This window comes from Palaemon carinicauda, chromosome 2 (genome assembly GCF_036898095.1).
Source record: "Palaemon carinicauda isolate YSFRI2023 chromosome 2, ASM3689809v2, whole genome shotgun sequence".
NCBI lineage: Eukaryota > Metazoa > Arthropoda > Malacostraca > Decapoda > Palaemonidae > Palaemon > Palaemon carinicauda.
Genome location: NC_090726.1, coordinates 159275050 through 159294585, shown reverse-complemented (window position 1 = coordinate 159294585; position 19536 = coordinate 159275050). Strand labels below are relative to the sequence as shown.

General features: G+C 35.8%; 1 protein-coding gene across 5 annotated transcripts in view; it reads left to right on the top strand.

Annotated features, from left to right (window-relative positions):
• Positions 1–18666, top strand: part of LOC137628299 (heterogeneous nuclear ribonucleoprotein A3-like) — a 68235-nt gene extending 49569 nt beyond the window's left edge. For all 5 annotated transcript variants that reach the window (XM_068359486.1, XM_068359463.1, XM_068359492.1 and 2 more), the window contains 3 exons: positions 13295–14107; positions 16415–16579; positions 16917–18666. In XM_068359486.1, coding sequence (XP_068215587.1) covers positions 13295–14107; positions 16415–16579; positions 16917–16962 — 1024 coding nt within the window. In that variant the 3' untranslated portion in view covers positions 16963–18666. The remainder of the gene's footprint in view (positions 1–13294; positions 14108–16414; positions 16580–16916) is intronic.
• Positions 18667–19536: the final 870 nt, after the last annotated feature.

The window sequence follows — 19536 nt, the reverse complement described above, 5'->3', positions numbered from 1 at the left end:
GCAAGATATTGCGAGTCACATTCAATATTTCGGTGGTTGGGAGACAGGTGTCCGAGAGGAGTCAAAAGCAAGGCTGACCAATAGATGACCCAAAAGCCATATGTAGTTGATAACGAGTTGACATGTCACTGATTTCAAGTGAGGCAGATATGTAGATTCCATAGTTATCAGGCCATTTAACATAAAATTGTAGTGAGTGGGGAGGCCAGTGGCAAGTGGCATGGGAGGCAGATGGATGTCAGTAAAATGTGTTGCTTTCGAAGCCATGGGTTAAGAAAGCTACTGAAACCCTCAGATTAAGGAATCCAAGGAAGAATGGCTAACAACTTCTATGAGTAATGCATGAAATATTTTGAGTAAAGAAATGATACCCCTTAAAAAGTCATGTAGCACACCTTCCAATTGCTGCTGCTGGGAAGATTTCCGACTGCTTCAGGGTCACATTTTAATGAACACACAATTGAGTAGCAAGACCAAACATGCTTGTCATTCAGGAGTTAAGGGTTAGAAATTACCTCAAACAAATAACCAACAGCAATATAGCAAACCCCTTACATTACTAAGACAAATCAATACCTCATGTTGTCAAAAGGAAATTTCATCGCTATGTAAATGGCAATTATAATGACCTGAATATGCGTACACTACTAATAATATAGGAATTAAATTATTAACCCCAAATTAAAGCTCTGTGCACCACTGAAAATTAAATTGATTTGGTTGTCAAAAGAATAAATTTCATCTTTATCATAATCCTCAAGAACAAGGTCATCAAAGAGGATACATAAACTCTTGAAGGTTAATTCCTTCAGACTAGGAAGTTTCCTGAATTCAAAAGCAAATTAGAATCCTTCTGGACTAAAAAATTGAGGACAAAGCAGAGGCAATACCAGTATCAGGATGGAGTATGCAATATAAATACTTTGTGGATTTTCACTTTGATGAGTCCATTAAGACTATATTTCCACTTCCAAGGAAACAAAAATAGCGTTTTTTTAGGAAACAAAATAAATTTAAAGTCTTATTTTCATACATTATTGTTTTGCTAGAAATTTCACATTGAATGTGAGGTATCATGAAGTTTAACCCTTTCCCTGCTTCTGAAGCCAGAAAATCACTGGAGGGCTACTATATCAGGAGAATGTTGCATAAGTGGAATGGTTAGGTGCAACCACTTTGAAATTTTATTACCAACATCACTGAAAAGGTGAGGTATATGGCAAAAGATGATGTGCTGAAATTAGGTTATGTGATTCTTGACAGCAAATTTACTTTTGAGAAACACATTAGGTTTGTCTGTCTCTTCAATTGAAAAAAAAATTATCTTAAAGTAAAATTTTCGATGCTCAATCTATATTTCATTCTACCTTGTTTCGAGTATTGTTCTCCTGTCTGGTGTTCAGCTGCTGAATCTCATCTTAATTTGTTGGACAGGAACTTATGGTCTATTTCTATCAAGTTTCTTATTCCTGATTTAGATAGTAATCTCTGGTACCATTGTTCAATTAGTTCGTTATGCATGCTCGTTAGATTTTTCATACTTCTGACCATCCTTTGGATTCTGATCTTCCCGGACAGTACCGCCCTATCATAATAATACTAGGCATGCACTTAATTCTGATAGTTGAGCCATCTACATCGTGAGGCTCAATTCTACACAGCATTCTAGAAGTTTTATTCCAGCTGTGGCCAAGTTGTGGAATGGTCTTCCTAGTCAGATGATTGAATCGTAACTTCAAAAGTTCAAATTTGCAGCAAATGTTTTTATGTTGAACAGGCTAACATTTCTCTATTTATAGTTTTTATATGAAAGTCGTTTTCTTGGTGTTATTGTTCTTAAGATATTTTATTTGTTGTTAATTGTTCATGGCTTCCCATGTAGTTTATTTCCTTATTTCCCTTCCTCACTGGGCTGTTTTTCATCTTAATTTGTTGGACAGGAACTTATGGTCTATTTCTATCAAGTTTCTTATTCCTGATTTAGATAGTAATCTCTGGTACCATTGTTCAATTAGTTCGTTATGCATGCTCGTTAGATTTTTCATACTTCTGACCATCCTTTGGATTCGGATCTTCCCAGACAGTACCGCCCTATCATAATAATACTAGGCATGCACTTAATTCTGATAGTTGAGCCATCTACATCGTGAGGCTCAATACTACACAGCATTCTAGAAGTTTTATTCCAGCTGTGGCCAAGTTGTGGAATGGTCTTCCTAGTCAGATGATTGAATCGTAACTTCACAACTTCAAATTTGCAGCAAATGTTTTTATGTTGAACAGGCTAACATGTCTCTATTTATAGTTTTTATATGAAAGTCGTTTTCTTGGTGTTATTGTTCTTAAGATATTTTATTCTTTGTTAATTGTTCATGGCTTCCCATGTAGTTTATTTCCTTATTTCCCTTCCTCCCTGGGCTGTTTTTCCTTGTTGGAGCCCTTCGCCTTATAGCATCCTGCTTTTACAACTAGGGTCATAGTGTAGCTAGTAATATTGATTGTAATAATATCAGTAATGTGGAAGCTCAATACCAGTACACCTTGGTCCCCTCTGATTCTTGTAGTTGTTTTTTTTTCTCAATATCAGTACAATCTCCTCTAACTCATTAACTTTGTTCTTTTCTTGTTTCTTAAGTAATTTCGTGAGCAAGCTGTGAGTCCAGAAATGTGAATGTTTACTGTTAAGATTGTTTTATATGCCATGATAAGGAACAAAATTGGGCCTGAAATTTTTGGTCTTGGTTCTATGCAGATTTTTCTTATGTGGTTTGTGTACTCTGAGGTTCTTGAATTTCTCACTGAGTTTTCTTAGCTGGAAAATGACAGGTGTGTGGTCATAAGGTAATCATTATTCCTAAAATCTTCAGAAGTAACAGCAGAAATCTTATGATTTTTGTTTTAGTATCCAGGACTGCCACTGTCTTTTCAGCTACCATTAAATGTTAATAATAATGTTATCTTTAATATTATGGAACTTTAGCTAAAGGTCATAAATTTTAAACAACATCAAGTCAGAATAAAAATATCAGCATTCAAAGCATGTCCGTGGTCACTGCTTAATGCCCTATTTAAGGTCAAAGATATATTTCCATGCTACATCTTAATGAAGATCACAGACGTGGATGAAATGTTTCAAAGATTTTGTGGAATGCCATTTTCATGGGTGTTTTAAGACTTACTTGTATGTACTCTTCATTTTCGGGTACTGTACATTACTTTTTATAAGATTATATATTATTATGCCTCTTTTGCCTTATACTTACTATATTGCGTAAGTTCATTGTTTGAAGTATAGCAGTTGTGTTAATAATTAAAAAAAACTTATCACCTATATTTTGGTACTGAGAAATAAGAGTTTTTTTCTTCAGTTGGAGCAATATGAGGCCCCTTTTTAAAATAGATGGTACCTTTCACCGGGCCTTTTTTTTCTGCAACTGGTCTTGGCAGGGGCAGTTACATGGTGATGTCACATTTTGTTTTGGGGTCTAGGTAAATTGGTCAACCATCATTATCATCAGCTGTAACTAGTCCACTGTAGGACAAAGATCTCTCATCCTTGTATGGTCTTTTCTATGCCAGTCTATACCTGCAAATTCTTAGCTCGTCAATCCATTGTCTTCTCTCCCTTCTCTTGTAAGCTCATGGGAACCATTCCGTTATTCTTAATATCTATTGATTATCTGTCTTTCTTGTTTTGTGTCCTACCCATGTCCATTTCTTTTCCTTACATGTTAGAATATCCAAGTTTCTAATGCAAAGTTAATACTGGTAGGACGATTTGATTAAATATTTTTCTCTTTAGAGAAAATGGCAATCGATTTGTTTACCAGAAGCTTTCCATCCTGTGTGTATCCTATTAATTTTGGTCTCTAGTCTTGGGGAAACACTTCCTATCTGTCCTAAGTATGTATGTCTATTAACAATATCAGGAGGTTTGTGTATAATAGTTATTTATTGTTTGCATTTTCATTGAACATTATTTTGGTTTTACTAAATAATTTTGAGACCCACAATTGTGTTTTCTCTATTAATACCCCTTATCTTTTGCAATTCCCCTCATAATTCACTAAATAGGACTACTGTTTATTGTATTATAATATATGTAATGTCTGAATACAATATCCAGTGGTTTCAGCAGCCAACCAAGTGGAAATTCCTTTGGAGAGATTAGTTATTGGTAACCCAAGTAGCTTTTGGAAGGTGTTTGGCAGTGGTCTTGTCATTGTGTTAGCTCCAAGTCCTTTAAGTGTCTGGTTTCATGTATAATATTTTCATCATTACTGTACAAGGAGTGTCTTGCCTACCACTTTTGTGTTTGACTGATGTTAGAAGAGGAACAACTGTAATGATTTTATGTTTCCACACTGGATTTCGTCATGTAATCATCTCTTAAGGTGCATTAATTTGGATTCAGAACTTGATCCTCTAGGGCTTTAAAAATGAATTTTTGAAACAAAAAGCTTTTTGTCGGTTTTGTCCCCGTTTTAGAGACTGCTTTATTTTTTTTTTTTTTAGAAATTTTCAATTTTTTTATTCACGCAATAAGATATTAGGTGTTTTAATGACTTCGTATTTGTATTTTATTATTCAATATTTTGGAGACTAGTCTTGCTGAGATTTAGCTGATGCAGTGTAACCAAAGGACATCATGTCTAACAAGTTCATTTTTAAGATTCACGGTTTTTTAATATTAGTGTACTGAGGATTGTCATTGACAGGTATACAATACCTTATGGATGGAGCACTTGAAGGTGACACCCCGATAGATAATATTATTGCAGTTATGGCTAGTCAGCACTCAAGAGAATTATATCCCTATATATTGTCACAGCTCAACTACTATTGGTTTAAAAATTTGGTTCCATTATCTTATCTTACTCATAAAGAACCATATGTCTTCATTTGTACCACCAGAAGTAACATTGTTTATTATTGTTTTAGTGGGTGATATGGTCGTGAATTTAGATGTTTTTATTTATAGTTTTGATAATATATGATCTTTTTAGACAAAAAGAGTTTTTGTTTAAATTTGGTTTTGAAAGAAATAATTTTTCTAGAACTTCAAACAGTTCTTTGAAATTTAAAACTTGAAGGTGTATCCCAAACTCATGATTCAGATTACGCATTGTCTCGGAAGCATTGGTCTAAATTTAATACCTGAATGTATTATTGAATTGCCATTATATTTTTCCATTTTTGTTTAGAAACTCAGAAACTGTATTGCAGCATCCTTGCTGAAAGTTCAATTGATAAATATTACTGCATTGATTTTTGGTTCATTATTGTACTTCTCTAATTCTAGTTACCGGTAATTTTCTTAAGTTGTCTTTTCATTCAATTTATTATTTTTTCCATTTAGCATGGGACTTTGGAATTCCTTGTATAATAGAGGGGAGATACATAGTCTTTCTTTATTACTGGTTACAGCATTTAAATTTTCAGTGACCAATAAGTGTTGAATACATTTGAATATTGACAAATGAAATTGTATGGCCTGTTACATTCTGCTGTCTGAAAATTAACTGCATTTAACTAATGTAGGGTTGTGCATTTGCTTGTTGGATTGAGAGTCTTCTTCTTTGTCTGCATCTTTTCCCACTTTTATGTGGGGTCGATGTTTCTGACCAGCTATCTTCATCTACCTCTGTCCCACACTTCATCACCGGTTTATCCCTTTCATCGAAGGTCATCCTTGATACAGTCCATCCACCTTCGCTTTGGTCGCCCTCTCCTTCTCGTTCCCTGTACCTCCATTTCTATCGCCTTCCTCCCAATATACTGTTCATCTCTTCTCATGACATGACCATACCACCTCAGTCTACTTTCTTGGATCTTTTCTGATAGTTTTCTAACTCCTGTGGTACCCCTAATTACTTCATTCCATATCTTATCTCTTCTTGTCACCCCACACATCCATGTCAACATTCTCATCTCTGCCACATCCAGTTTCTTCTCTTCTGTTTTCTTTATTGCCTACGTCTCCGCTCCACACATCATTGCCGGTCTCACAACAGTTCTGTGTACTTTACCTTTCAACTTAACCCCTATTTTCCTGTCACATAGTACTCCACGCACTTTTGTCCAATTCTTCCATCCTGCTTGTATTCTGTGGTTTATTTCTGCCCCCAGATTACAAGCCTCTGCAACTGTTGATCCTAAATACCTGAAATTTTCAACTCTTTTTAATCTCTTTCCTTGTAAACTAACTTCCCCATTCTCCCCATTTTTCAATCTCAAATACTTTGTCTTTTTCCTGCTGATCTTCAATCCTCTATTTTCCATTTCTCTTCTCCACTCCTCCAGTTTCTCTTCTACTACTTCTCGCCTAGTGCTACATAGTATAACATCATTAGCAAAAAGCATACACCAAGGAGACTGATCTCTAATACCTTGTTTTACTACATCTAAGACCAGATCAAATAGGTAAGGGCTCAATGGAGACCCCTGGTGTAGTCCTACATTTACTGGGAAACTTTGTTAGGCCTATACTGCTCTTAACATTTGCTTCTGCCCTCTCATACATATCTAGGGTGATTCTTACGTATTTCTCTGGGACTCCCTTTTCTCATACATCTCCACAGCTCCTGACATGGTACTCGATCGTATGCCTTCTCCATGTCAATAAAGACCATATGTAATCCTTTTTGTTTCTCCCGATGTTTTTCTATCATCTGCCTCAAAGCAAATATTGCTTCTACAGTCCCTCTTCCAGGCATGAATCCAAATTGTTCCTCACCAATTGTTGTTTCATCTCTGCGTGATTGGGGTGAGTAGGAAAAATGACAGAATTATGAGTTTAAAGCTGGGACTGGGAGCAACAATAGTCAATGTGGTGTGTGCCTATGCCCCGCAAACTTGATGTACAGAGGAGGAGAAGGATACATTTTGGGAGGAGATGTACCAAGAGCTTGGAAAAATTCCTGCAAGGAAAAGGGTAATTATGGAATGGCCACTTGGGAATTAGTAGGGAAGGGATAGAGAGAGTGCGTGGAGGTTGGGGTGTGGGTGGGAGAAAGAGTGATTGATTTTGCTGTGGCTTTTGACCTAGCAATGATCAACACCTTTGAGAAAAAGATTAACAGACAGATTACTTACAGTAGCAGTGGCAGGGAGAGCCAGATAGATTTGCTGCTGTGCAAGAGAGACCATCTGACTGAGCTTAGAAATTGCAAGGTGATAAATGGGGAGGGTGTAGCAGCGCAACATAGGTTAGTGGTAATTGACTGCAGATTAAGGAATTGTAGGAGAACTAAAAAGACGAGAATGGACCCAAAGATTAAGTGGTGGAAATTGAAAGAGGAAGAACTGAGAGTCTTGTTTAAGGAAACAGTGCTGGAAGCAATAAGGTTACATGAGGATGTACAAGAATGGTGGACCTAGAATAATAAAGTGATCCTAAGGATCGGTGAGAAAGTACTTGGAAAGTCATCAGGAAGATGACCCCCAAATGATAAAGAATCGTGGTAGTGGAATGATGAGGTTTGAGAGTACTTGTATGTTATTTTTTTATGTTTCTTCATTTTTTTGGTTACTCAAGAGCCAGTATGAAGTAAACATTTAAGTTTTCATGTAAACAAGTGAGGTATCTGCTGGTTAACTTTTCTAGGACTGGTATGGTAATTATTCTATTTCAGGGGTACCTTGAGTGAATATATTGTACAAATATAGTAAATTTTCATTTTTTAAAGGTAGAATACTAGTCTTCGTAATATTTGAGTTTAGCATTTTCTAGAGGCATCAGTCAGTTCATATGACTCTATCTTAGCCATTGAATGATTCTTCCTCTTGACATAATCAATAATAGGAGGCCTCTCATGTTAAAATCATGGCAAAGTTTGTAGTTATTCTCTAGTAATTACCCTTTTGACTACATCAGGCAGATTCTATCACTGTTCCTTTAATTCGGCCTTCATTTGATTGTGACTTCATTCTTTCAATCTATCTTTAAGAGATTTATTTTCCTCCTCCTAAAAAAGGTTCTATCTGACTTGCCTCCTTTAGTAATATACTGTAGCATAAAATGACGCATTTAGCACGTATCACACCTTCAGAGCTTTTGTTGGGGTGCTGTACTTCTACCTCCTATTTTACACAATGGTGAACTACAAGCTTATCACCCCCCCCCCTTCCCTCTTTTTCTTGCACAACCTCATAACCAGTACGTCCTAGATTTCGTCAATGTCGTCTTCTGTATTGCAATATTCGTGGTCTTCATGCAAATATCCAAGACCTTACAGTTGTGTCCATACAGTATGATATTCTTTTGTGCTCAGAAAATTTGGTTTCTAAAATGAGGCACTTATCTAAGCTCCTTATAACTGGTTTTAAGAAGCCAATAATGTTGAAATGTGATGCCATCCCTAGGGCTAGGGGAATGGCGGTGTATATTAGGACCGAGTACCCTGCTTCTCATAAGTCCTGCTATCAGTGTGGATGTCATGAGATTCAGGTAATAAAAGTTTGTGGCAGGCATAACAACTTTTATTTGTGTTCCATCTACCGGAATCCAGACATGGATAATTCTATCTTTGATTGTCTTCTTACCATTATGGCTAAGATACAAGAAGATGATAGAAAGGCTTCTTTTGTCTTTGTTGGTGATTTTAATGCTCACCATAGGGAGTGGTTAAGTTCTATCTCTCCTACCGATCGCCATGGCTTAAGAGCTTTAGACTTTGCCTCTGAATCAGGGTGTGAGCAAATCATAAATGAAGCTACTCACAGGTCTGGTAATTGCTTGGACCTCGTATACACTGACTCCCCTGCCGTTATAACTAGTAAGGTTGGTTCTCCAGTCGGGACAACTGATCATGCCTTGATTTCATTAGTAGTGAAGACTGAGCAGCCTGTCCCTGATATATCATACTCTTGTAAAATATATATGAAATCCCGAGCAGACTGGAATGGGATTTTGCATGATCCTTTGTGCTTGAATTGGTCACAATTATATAGTAGTGTAGATCCACTTGTCCCTTTGAATGAGAATCTAGTCAACATAATTGATAGGCGTATCCCTTCTCGTGTGCTAAGGTACCGAGTGAAGGACAAACCGTGGTTCAATGATGATTGTAGATGTGCTTATTTGGAGAAGCAGGAGGCCTATCATCTTTGGAAGGGTAACATCAGATTTGACCTGGAATAACTATACTCAGCTTCGAGCTTTTGCTCGGAGAGTTTATGCCTCAACTGAAAAGGAGTACAATTTAACCATAAAAGAAACCCTTTCTGGTACAACTCAGGAACATAAATGGTGGTCTACCCTTAAATCTGCACTCTGGTGTAAATGCAACAGTTCCTCCTTTACTTAAACCAGATGGCTCAGTCACTCACTGTCCAAAGGAAAAGGCAACCATTTTGGCCAATGTTTTTGACAGTAAACAGAGTAATGAAAAACTTGAACTTCCTCATTCCTGTTTTCCTGAGGCTAAACTAACTAGTTTAGCTTTTCGATCTTGTGATATTAAAAACTCTGTTGATAGACCTTGATGCTTATGGAGGTGTAGACCCAGATGGCATTTTTCCTTTGTTTTTTTATAAAGACAGCAGATTTCTCAGCTCCAAAGTTATGTTATTTTGCGCAAGTTAGCAAGAAGAGGAGCTTTTAGCACTTGTTGGAGAATTGGTAATGTTACTCCTCTATGTAAAGGTGTTTGTGGTAGCTCAAGTCCCACTGATTACCGCCCAATTTCCATAACTCCCATATTATCTAAAGTTTTTGAATGTCTTCTGGCAAAATGTCTTAATAGGTTTGCTGAAGGTAATCATCTATTTCCTAGTTTGCAATTTGGTTTTTGTAAAGGCCTTGGAGCATGTGATGCCCTTCTTACAATCTCCAATGCTGTACAGAAATCCCTTGATTGCGTTCAGGAAGTTCGTATGATTGGCCTTGATTTTAGTTCTGGCTTTGACCGTGTTAATCATGAGGTCCTTGTTTTCAAACTCAAACAGTTGGGTGTGGGTGGGTCGTTTCTTAGCATTATTATCGATTTTTTAAGTAATAGATCTCAAAGAGTTGTTGTTTATGGGCACCATAGTGAGTATAAGAATGTGATATCCGGTGTTCCACAGGGTAGTGTTCTTGGCCCATTACTTTTCATACTATATACACATGACATGTGGTTTGGCCTAGAAAACAAGCTTGTTGCATATGCAGATGATGCTACACTCTCTGCATCAATTCCATCCCCTGAATGTAGGTCCGGGGTTGGTGAATCCCTTAATAGAGATTTAGCTAAAATTAGTGCATGGTGCAAAATATGGGGTGTGAAGTTGAAGGACGGTGGCTCCTCAACATCCGGATCTCAGTATTGATAATGTTTCTTTAAATTTGTATGACTTGAAATTCTAGGTGTGATTCTCGACAGCAAATTTACTTTTGAGAAACACATTAGGTTTGTGTCTTCTTCAATTGCACAAAAAATTGGCTTATTGAGAAAGTCTTACAAGATTTTTGGTGATCAATCTATTCTGAAGAAGTGTTTTAATTCTTTCATTCTACCTTGTTTTGAGTATTGTTCTCCTGTCTGGTGTTCAGCTTATAGCATCTTGCTTTTCCAACTAGGGTTGTAGCTTGGCTAGTAATAATAATAATAATAACAATAATTGTAGATGATTTTTGGAATTAGGTATTTGCATAGCTGTATGTATTTAGTTTCTATCCACTTTGGTAACTTTTTACAGAAGAAAATCAAATTTACCCTCATTCTTGAGATGATGTTCATTGTTGTCTTTAGTGAAAGTTTTCCAAGTTCATAGAAAGCTCCTGAAATAAAGTATTTGGCAATTTAAATATATAAGCCAAAAAATCTTTTGTTGTTAAGGTTAGGTTAGTAGTGTTTTTGTGAAGAAAGAATTTGAAGGTTAGGGCAGTTTTATGATGCCTGGCTATTCAAGAAAATTATGAGTTAGGGAATTTTATGGTATTAATGTCTGGCACCGTCGCTCAGATAGTTCGCTATACGTATTTCATAAGATTTTTCAAAATTCTGACCATCCTTTGCACTCACTCGTATCTTTCCGAACAGTACCATCCTGTTCATAATACTAGGTATGCTGTTAACTCACCCCAGGCTATTTGGAACTTTCCAACCCTTAACCCCCAGGGGTTATTTTTTCTTCAAGCACATTTTGCAGTATATTTTTTTAAATTGCTCTAACAGCCTTAATTTTCATCATAGAGAGGTCAGGTTGGTCTCATTCTCTTGGAAAATGCCTGAAGTTTCTCAAAAATTTATCAAAAATATACACAAAAAAAAAAAAGTAAATAGCAGTTTTTTGCAAGGACGTACCGGTACGTCCATGGGGGTAAAGGGATGAGTTTTGTGAAACGTACCAGTACGTCCTTTGGGGGTAAAAGGGTTAATTCTAATAGTCATGCCTTCCCCCATCATAAGGCTCAATACTACATAGTATTCAAGAAGTTTTATTCCACCTGTGACCAGGATGTGGAATGATCTTCCTAATCAGGTAGCTGAATTGATGGAACTTCAAAGATTCATACTTGCAGTGAAAATTTTTATTGAACAGGGAGACATAAGTCTCTTTTTATAGTTTAAAAGTGGAAGATCTTTTTTAATATTCTTAAAATATTTTGATTTAATTCTTCATTAATTCTCTTGTAGTTTATATCCTTATTTCCTTTCCTCACTGGGCTATTTTTCTTTGTTGGAGCCCTTGGGCTTATAGCATCCTGTTTTTTTTTTAATCAATCATGTTAACTTACCTTTCAATAGGGATACATAGAATAAAAACATTTAGAGAAATTTTGCTAATTTTGTGTTTTTACAATTATGACATGGCCTGTAGTTAATTGTAGTTAGGATATTTCAGTTGACTCCAAATCAAACTTGGTGCCTTGAAGGGTAACCATGTTTGACATTGGTACAATTGCTTTGATTCCTGGTTTTGCCTTATTTACAGTTTTTTGTTTTAATGAATATAGGTATTGCAATACAGTATTACTTTATAAAAAATTTGTACACTAAAATTTGTGCTACCTCTCCTTATATCTTGGAAAATGTTTATAACCCTGAAACGACTTCATATCATGTTAAATTAAGTTTGAATATTGAATTTAAAGTTTTCATGCTACTCTACTGGAGTAATAATACATTTTCATTAACCAAAATTATTCAATTGAGTTTGTGATTGGTTGGGGAGCCTGATGCCCTTGTCCAGCTAAACCATGGTGAAAGCAAGGAAGATAAGGGATATGGAAAATATGAACTCGTGATTAGGTTTCCATTGTATTTACTCATTTTTATAAAATTGATTACATCGAATAGAAAATAAAATTTAAACTGGAAAAAGTCCTTGGATTTTACACTGTCTGTTCTGTGAGTGTGGTCTTGAAATATTGTTAGAATTAAACATAATGTAATGTGAATGGAACATTGATCATCCTAATTTCAGATTTATTTTGGTGGCACTTTATGAGATGAAAAAATTTATAAAAAATTTAGCCACTGGATTAAGAATTTGAGTTTTTAAGACTGTGGTATACAAAATTGTACTGGTTTACACATATACTGAATTATGTCTGAGTATAATAGTACTATGGCGAGTAGAGAAAATTGTTTCAGTGATAAAGTTTGAGACACTTGAACCAATACTTTTAAAGTAGAAACTTATAAGTCATCTGAGAAAATGAATTTGCTGTTATGGAATTTAATTTATTGGACGAACAATCATTGCAGCAAGATGTTATGAATAGAGTAGTTTCATATGTATTTGGAAAAGATTCATATTTAGAGAAGGGAAGGGGGTTGAATGTACATCCTTTTTGAGAGTGCAGTGAGTAAATCTATGGTAGGCAGCCACACAATTACGAATGATTATCACAAAAGGAATAAATCCATGGTAAGGCTTGGATGATAACGTAGGAATTAAATGCATTCGCTTTGTAGCTTATTACTTATGATTGGCATGAAGTGGAAAAAACTTACATTTTCTCTACAGCCAAAAATATTTTTGGTTTCATATTTTGCATGTTGTATTTTTTTTCTATTCTAATCTGTGAATTTTAAGAAGTTGCCATCATGTGAACATGGTATAGCTTCAACACTGTATGTGATCCCCAAATCTCTTGACACATTGAGCTATACTCTCATCTAATTACAAGTACATGAAAAATCTGGGACTGTTGTATGTTGTTTATGGGGAAGTGTTGTATCTTTTTTTTTTTATAGAAGACCAGAATGTAGTTCTTGTTTGGTTAGGAAAAAATTTACAGTATTAATTGTGAGATAGTTTTGTTACTCAGGTCACAATTTTATTTTATTTTTTTCTATTTCAGTAAGACGAAGAACACACGAGTGTTCCTAGAGCATCTACCGAAAGACATACGGAAAGATCAAGTTGACAAGACGTTTTCCAGATATGGAAAGATAGCAAAAGTTTATCTTATCTACGACCCACCAGGTTCAGGCTTTGTTGAATATGTTGATGCACGGGATGCAGAATATGCAGCAAACCAGATGGACGGAGCAGATTTCATGGGGTCTCGAGTGTCTGCACGTGTGACAAGAGGAGGCATCGCTCGAGGTCGAGGGCGAGGGCGAGGTGGCGGCCGTGGTATTAGTAGAGGGGGCTATGACCGAGGTGGTCGAGGAGGAGGGTATCATTCAAGCAATTATGGTGGGGGTCAGGGTTACTATCCTAGAGGAGGTGGAGGTTACAGGGGGGGTTATTCACGAGGGGGATATAGGGGCTCTGACAGAGGTGGTTATGGTGGTGGTCGAGGTGGATATTCACGTGGTGGCGGCAGTTACTCAAGAGGAGGTGGCGGATATTCCCGAGGAGGTGGAGGCTATTCCCGAGGCAGTAACTACTCAAGAGGAAGTGGCTACTCCAGAGGGTTTTCTCGTGGAGGTTACAACAACTCCAACAACTACGACAATTATGAGAAGTACGAAAAATCTAGTCAAAAGCCAGCTGAGAACGGCTACTCTCGCTACCCCTCTGGTGACAAGTACAAGTCTCACTATTCAGATGACAAGTATGAGAGCTACAGCGGGTCGCGCCGGGAGGAGTACCAGCGCAGCCGTTCACCAGTCAGCCAATCACCTGATCACTATCGTACTGCCTCTCCTGGCTACCAGCGCACCAGGTACCCTGCTAACGCCACTCCAGGAGCTGTCACGTGATGATGTTGGCTAATGCAGTAATTCATTAAATAAGCACAGCTAATATGAAATGAAACAAATGCAGGGCCTCTTGCTTATTCAGTTGAGGAATGTCTTTATACTTGGCCAGTTACTCATATGAAAATAACACAAAATTCAGTTAACCTCTATATAAAAGGAGTGGAATTAAAGAAATAAAAGGATATAAAAATAACAGAAAAAATCCTTAAGAGCTAAAAATATAAAGGATCATATGTCAGTTCCTGGATATGCAAACTATGAATAGATAAAAAGTAAAAACAGTAATTGTTCAGTAGTCCTAGAAAACTTCCTGCTGATGATAAAATTTTTCTTTTCAGATATTTGCCATTCATGCTAACAGTCCTCAGTTGCAGGGGAAAGGAAGAACGATTAGGAAGCTGGTTCACATTGAAATTACTTTTCAGAAAAATGCTGCTGAGCTGAAATCCCAAATCAGTTGTTTGGAGTGACGGAAAAGGGATATGCCCAGCTTTGTTTGTTGAAATTATGTAAATTGCTATTTAGTTGGAAGTTTTCTGATTTTGATGTTGTGTTTTCTGTCTGTTTTTGTTTGCATGCTTTTGAGTGCAACCCAACAAGTTGACAAGGAAAGGAAGTAAGGAAAATATGAAAAGTTAGTAAACTGGTGCCAAGGAAAGTTTGTCTTTGTGTTGCTTGAAAATTGCTTTAGAAAACTTGAAAATGTAGATAAAATGTATGAAAATTTATTGTAAAAAGGATTCAAAGTCTTAAAAATAAAAGCAAACAAAGGATATTACTTTTCAACGGTGGCATAATTTAAAGCTGTTTGAAAGTTGAGAGGCAGACGATATGAGAAATTGGTGTTGGCTTTATTGGCAGTTTTAGAATTTAGCAATTAGTTCAGTATCTTTCAAAATGATATATTAGTTGATGACACTAAGATTTGTTGCAAATAAGGTACCACCTTTAGGGAATGACAAAGACAAATATTTTATATCTGATTGGCTAATGATATTTTAATGATGGTGGTGGGTTGATAAATTTCAAACTTAGTGTTAAGTAGTCAAAGTTTACTTGAAGGAAATGTAATTTCGGTAAGGTATTGCAAGCCTAGAAAATTTTCATCATTGACTAGAAAAATTTTGAGTTTCTCCGTACAAATTTTAAAGCGATAGTACTACCGTATACTCTTTGAAAACATGTTCTGAATTAAACGCAGAAAAATGCACATCTCTTGAAATGGTTCTCGAGACCTTTTGGAAAATAAGGATAAAAACATTCATTCGCACAAGAAATCAGTTGACTAATTGCCAGTACAAAATGTTATATCCACTGTAAAGGATATGAATTGTGGTGAAAAATTCAAGTTGAAAATGAGGAAGTTATGTTGTCTTAGTAAATTTCCAAATATTGAAAGGTCAGAAAAGAAATGTAAGAGAAGTAGAAAATCACTATTTTCATGTTGGATTAAAATGATGGAAGGATATGAAAGCCATAATGGAAAATTGTATGAGGAAGATATTTGAAGGCTGTCATCTACGTAGGAAGGAATATTGAAAATAAATTTTAAATTGTAGAATGACAATCTTCGGGAAATAAGCAATTAAAGCAAATTTTGAAAACCCTTGAGTTTTACAAGAGAATCTGAATCATGCGCGGAAATCTTTATTTATTCTTTTTTTCTTTAGAAAACTATTGAAAATATTGTGAAAACAGAAATAGAAATTACCTGCGTTGGAAAAAGTTAACAAACTGGAGAAAAATTATTGCAAATTAATAAATATGAATTTTCTCATCCAAGTCAAGTAAAATGTGTAGAAAATATGGAAAAATTAAAACGAAGAAGTTGAGGTTTTCAAATGAAATTTTGTAACAATGGAAAATGTCAGTTAATTGTTCTGAAAAGAAGTAAAGTAAAAAGCAACACATCAAGTTAATTAAAGAGAAGTTTCATGGAAGTGATTAACAAAGACAACATACTGCTGCCATTCACTCTCCAGTAAGCCAACAACTAGCAGGTGAATGAGAGCCTACAGCAAATGGAATTGTGCGGGTGAGTCTTTGTAGCACGAATGATTGTCAACTTCAACTTTGCTTCCATCTTTAAAGTCATCTTAAAGGAAGTCCTTGCCTACTTATGTTAGCTTCTTGGGTTGCCTAATAAACATTTTAGTTCTCATTCCTTATCATTTTTGAAGAGAAATAAAAGTGGAGAGCTAAGAAGTATCTGCTGCTGTGCTTGGCGGTGGAGTTCTATTACAGCAGTTAAATAGCTAGCATGGTTCCAGGTCTCGGTCTCCAATTGGTGGTGGGTATGGCAGCTCGTCTCGCCACTATCCCTCTTCTTCGTCTCCTCCCTCATCCAGGGAGGTTGTACGAACCTCACGCTCTCGTGATTCACGTGGCTATAGCCCAGACCGGTCATACTCTCACTCACGCAAAGGATACTCCAGGTAGAATGACATTTCTGCATCGTTCTCATATCAACTTGAGAAAATCTGATAGATGGCAAATATGTGACGGAAAACTGACTTGAAAAGTGTGTAAAAGTGAATACAGTAACTATTGCAACCTAACACTTGATATGAATAGGCATAATTTATGATAGTTTCAGAAGCTTTTGACCAAATAATGACGGTTTCTACTAAAGGAAAGGGATATTGTTTTAGATATGGGAAGTGTCAGTAGAAGGTTTAGTTTTTATTTATTAAGAAACTTAATCTCTTTATTTTCAGGATGAATCATTGTGGTATTAGCGTTTTGACAAAATTTTATCTTTCCTTTGCCTAGTTCATCTTACGGAGGACGTCGCAGCCCTGTTGATGCCAGCTACTAGAAAACAGGGCAGGTGGGATCATTGTACGTCTGTTCCCTTGTGAAGCAGAGAAATGAGGATACCAGAATATCTTAGTAAATATATGATAAAAACTATAACTGTAAAAGTGGAAAATGCTGTGTAGCGAGTAGCAGTTGGAAATAGATGTTTATCATGTCGGTCTTTTCAGAAAATTGTGGATGTACTGTAATATATGTTTTGTTTGAAAATAATGGTATTTTTGAAAAGTTTTACAGCCTTAAAAGTCTGAAAAAAAGGAAAATAATATCAGCAATGAAGAATTTCCCTCCCCACCCTGGAACGCACAACCTTGATAAAGTATTATGAAGTAAATGAAATTTGATCATGGAAGATAATTTGAAATAGTGCAGATAAGCAAAGACTGCCATATATGTATTAAAGATATGTGGGAGAAAAAAGCAAATATAAAAAAGTTGTAGAACCAAGGGTTGTTGGTGCATTTCAGGTGACACTGAAACGGGTGGTTGTTTTTGGACGATTTATGCAGCTGTGGAACTTTTCTCACCAGAGGCTAGAACCATTCTCTTGTTTATTTGGTGAAAATCACAGTAAATCTGTCCATTGGGAATAAAAAGAAAATAAAAGAGTACAGTACTATAATATTAATATAGAAACAAGAAATGGCATTAGCACTCGAGAATGGTTTAAAGGCTTTTTGGGTCTAATAATAATTATAATATAAAGGTTTTTGAAATAGAGTAACAATACAATTGATAGTAACTAGAGAATCAGAAATATTGTATTAAGTTCATTTTGGATAAAATAGTTTTAAATGTGCTTCTATAACCTGTTGCATTCAAAATGAAGTATGTGTCAATTGAAATGTGTGAACTTGAAATAGTTTTGCCATATATTCATAGTTAAGATGGAATGAGTTTCCTGATGTTTCATGGTTTTCAGAATACTGTACCAGTACCTGTCGACTGAAATGTGCATTTGAACTTGAAATTATTTCAACTTTTCTTCAAAGAACTTGTTTTTTCTCATGTTTCATTGTTTCCTTGTGTAAGAGGAGTTCTGTAGAAATATTGCTAATGCTACAAGAAGGAAAAGTTAATACTTGATGCAAACACAGGAAAAAAACAAAGGCTGTAATTGTAAATGAAGGTCAGGGTGAGGAAAGGTGGGGAGAGACACTGGAAGGGGCATGTCCTCACATACACTGCCAAAATACTATTACTGTTGTTGTCTGGATTTCAGCTGTAATCAGTATCCAGTAACTTGTGATGATACATCCATATTTTTTATATGGCTAAAAGACTTTATCTACGTACAAGGTAATATAGCTGCCTTGTTCATCCAAGTAATGACGTTCTACAGTATTTATCACATTAGATGCAGCGAGGTCTGTCAGTACGTTGAGTATGCAGATCTTCATATACAAGGAAAAAGTGCAATGTTACATTTTGTATAAGGCTTCAGGTGGAGAATCCATTTTATCTGGGTGTTTAGTGAGAGTTTTTGATAGATATTACTATAAACTTTTTATATCTTGACACCTCCTTTCATGAATGTTGGTCACAAACTAGTAGAAAACAGAAAGGAGCAGATTTCTACTTTTGGAAACAGAAAGGTACTTCCACATTGAAGTCAAGCTTTTAGCAAGTTACTGGTCTGATTTTAGAGTATATTTCCACCTTCAAATTGTACACATTTAATAAACTGTTCCAAAAACTTGGATAATGGTGTTATTTAACTGAATTACTCTGTTTAATCATTGTGTTTGTCATTTTTTTTTTAGAAGTATATTCTTTGTTTTACAGAACATTTTGAATACATTGTTGGGTGCAAGAAGCTAGTTGTGAAATACAGAGGCAGAATTTACGTAGTAATATCAAACATCTCATCGTTTTCTTGTGTAGTTCCAACTCTAATATTGCTATTGTACTGAATATGTGCATGTATATCCAGATTTCGTTATATATGGTACTCGATTATGTTCTGCAGCATTATTTACTCTAGTTTTATAACTGCCTCCCAAAAGGCTATTAGATCTGTGGAATATTGTACCTTTTTTATTTACTCTGAATATATTGGTATTCTCAGAACTATTAAATGAGAATGGAGATCTGAGTAATGTTATGGATGATCATACAATGACCAGATATTTACTGATACAGGAAAATTCTCAGGCAGCTGATTCCTTAAGGAAAGAAATGGAAAATTTACCAAACTAATGGGCCTTCCAGCATTTTTCCTAAAGCTTAGACCTTATGAGCTATTAATTTTTATATTTGTACTGTAGGCAGTACTTTGTCCTCTTAACTGTAAGGTTTAAATCGCAACCAATCAATCCTAGTCATGTTGGGGTTTATTACCAACAGTATACTGTATGCATTACTCTACTTGAAAGTCCTTGCAACCTTTCTTTGTCCCTTGTCTCCCAGCTATATCCACTTTTTAATTTGGCCCGTTTCTGTATTTTTCTTAAATTTTACTATTTACTACATATATGAGCTGGTATAAGGAGTAATTATTTTACTGTAATTGTGAGGAGTTGTCTGTTCGGAAGAGAAATAACGGAGAAGTTCTTTATGAGAAATGGTAAAAGAT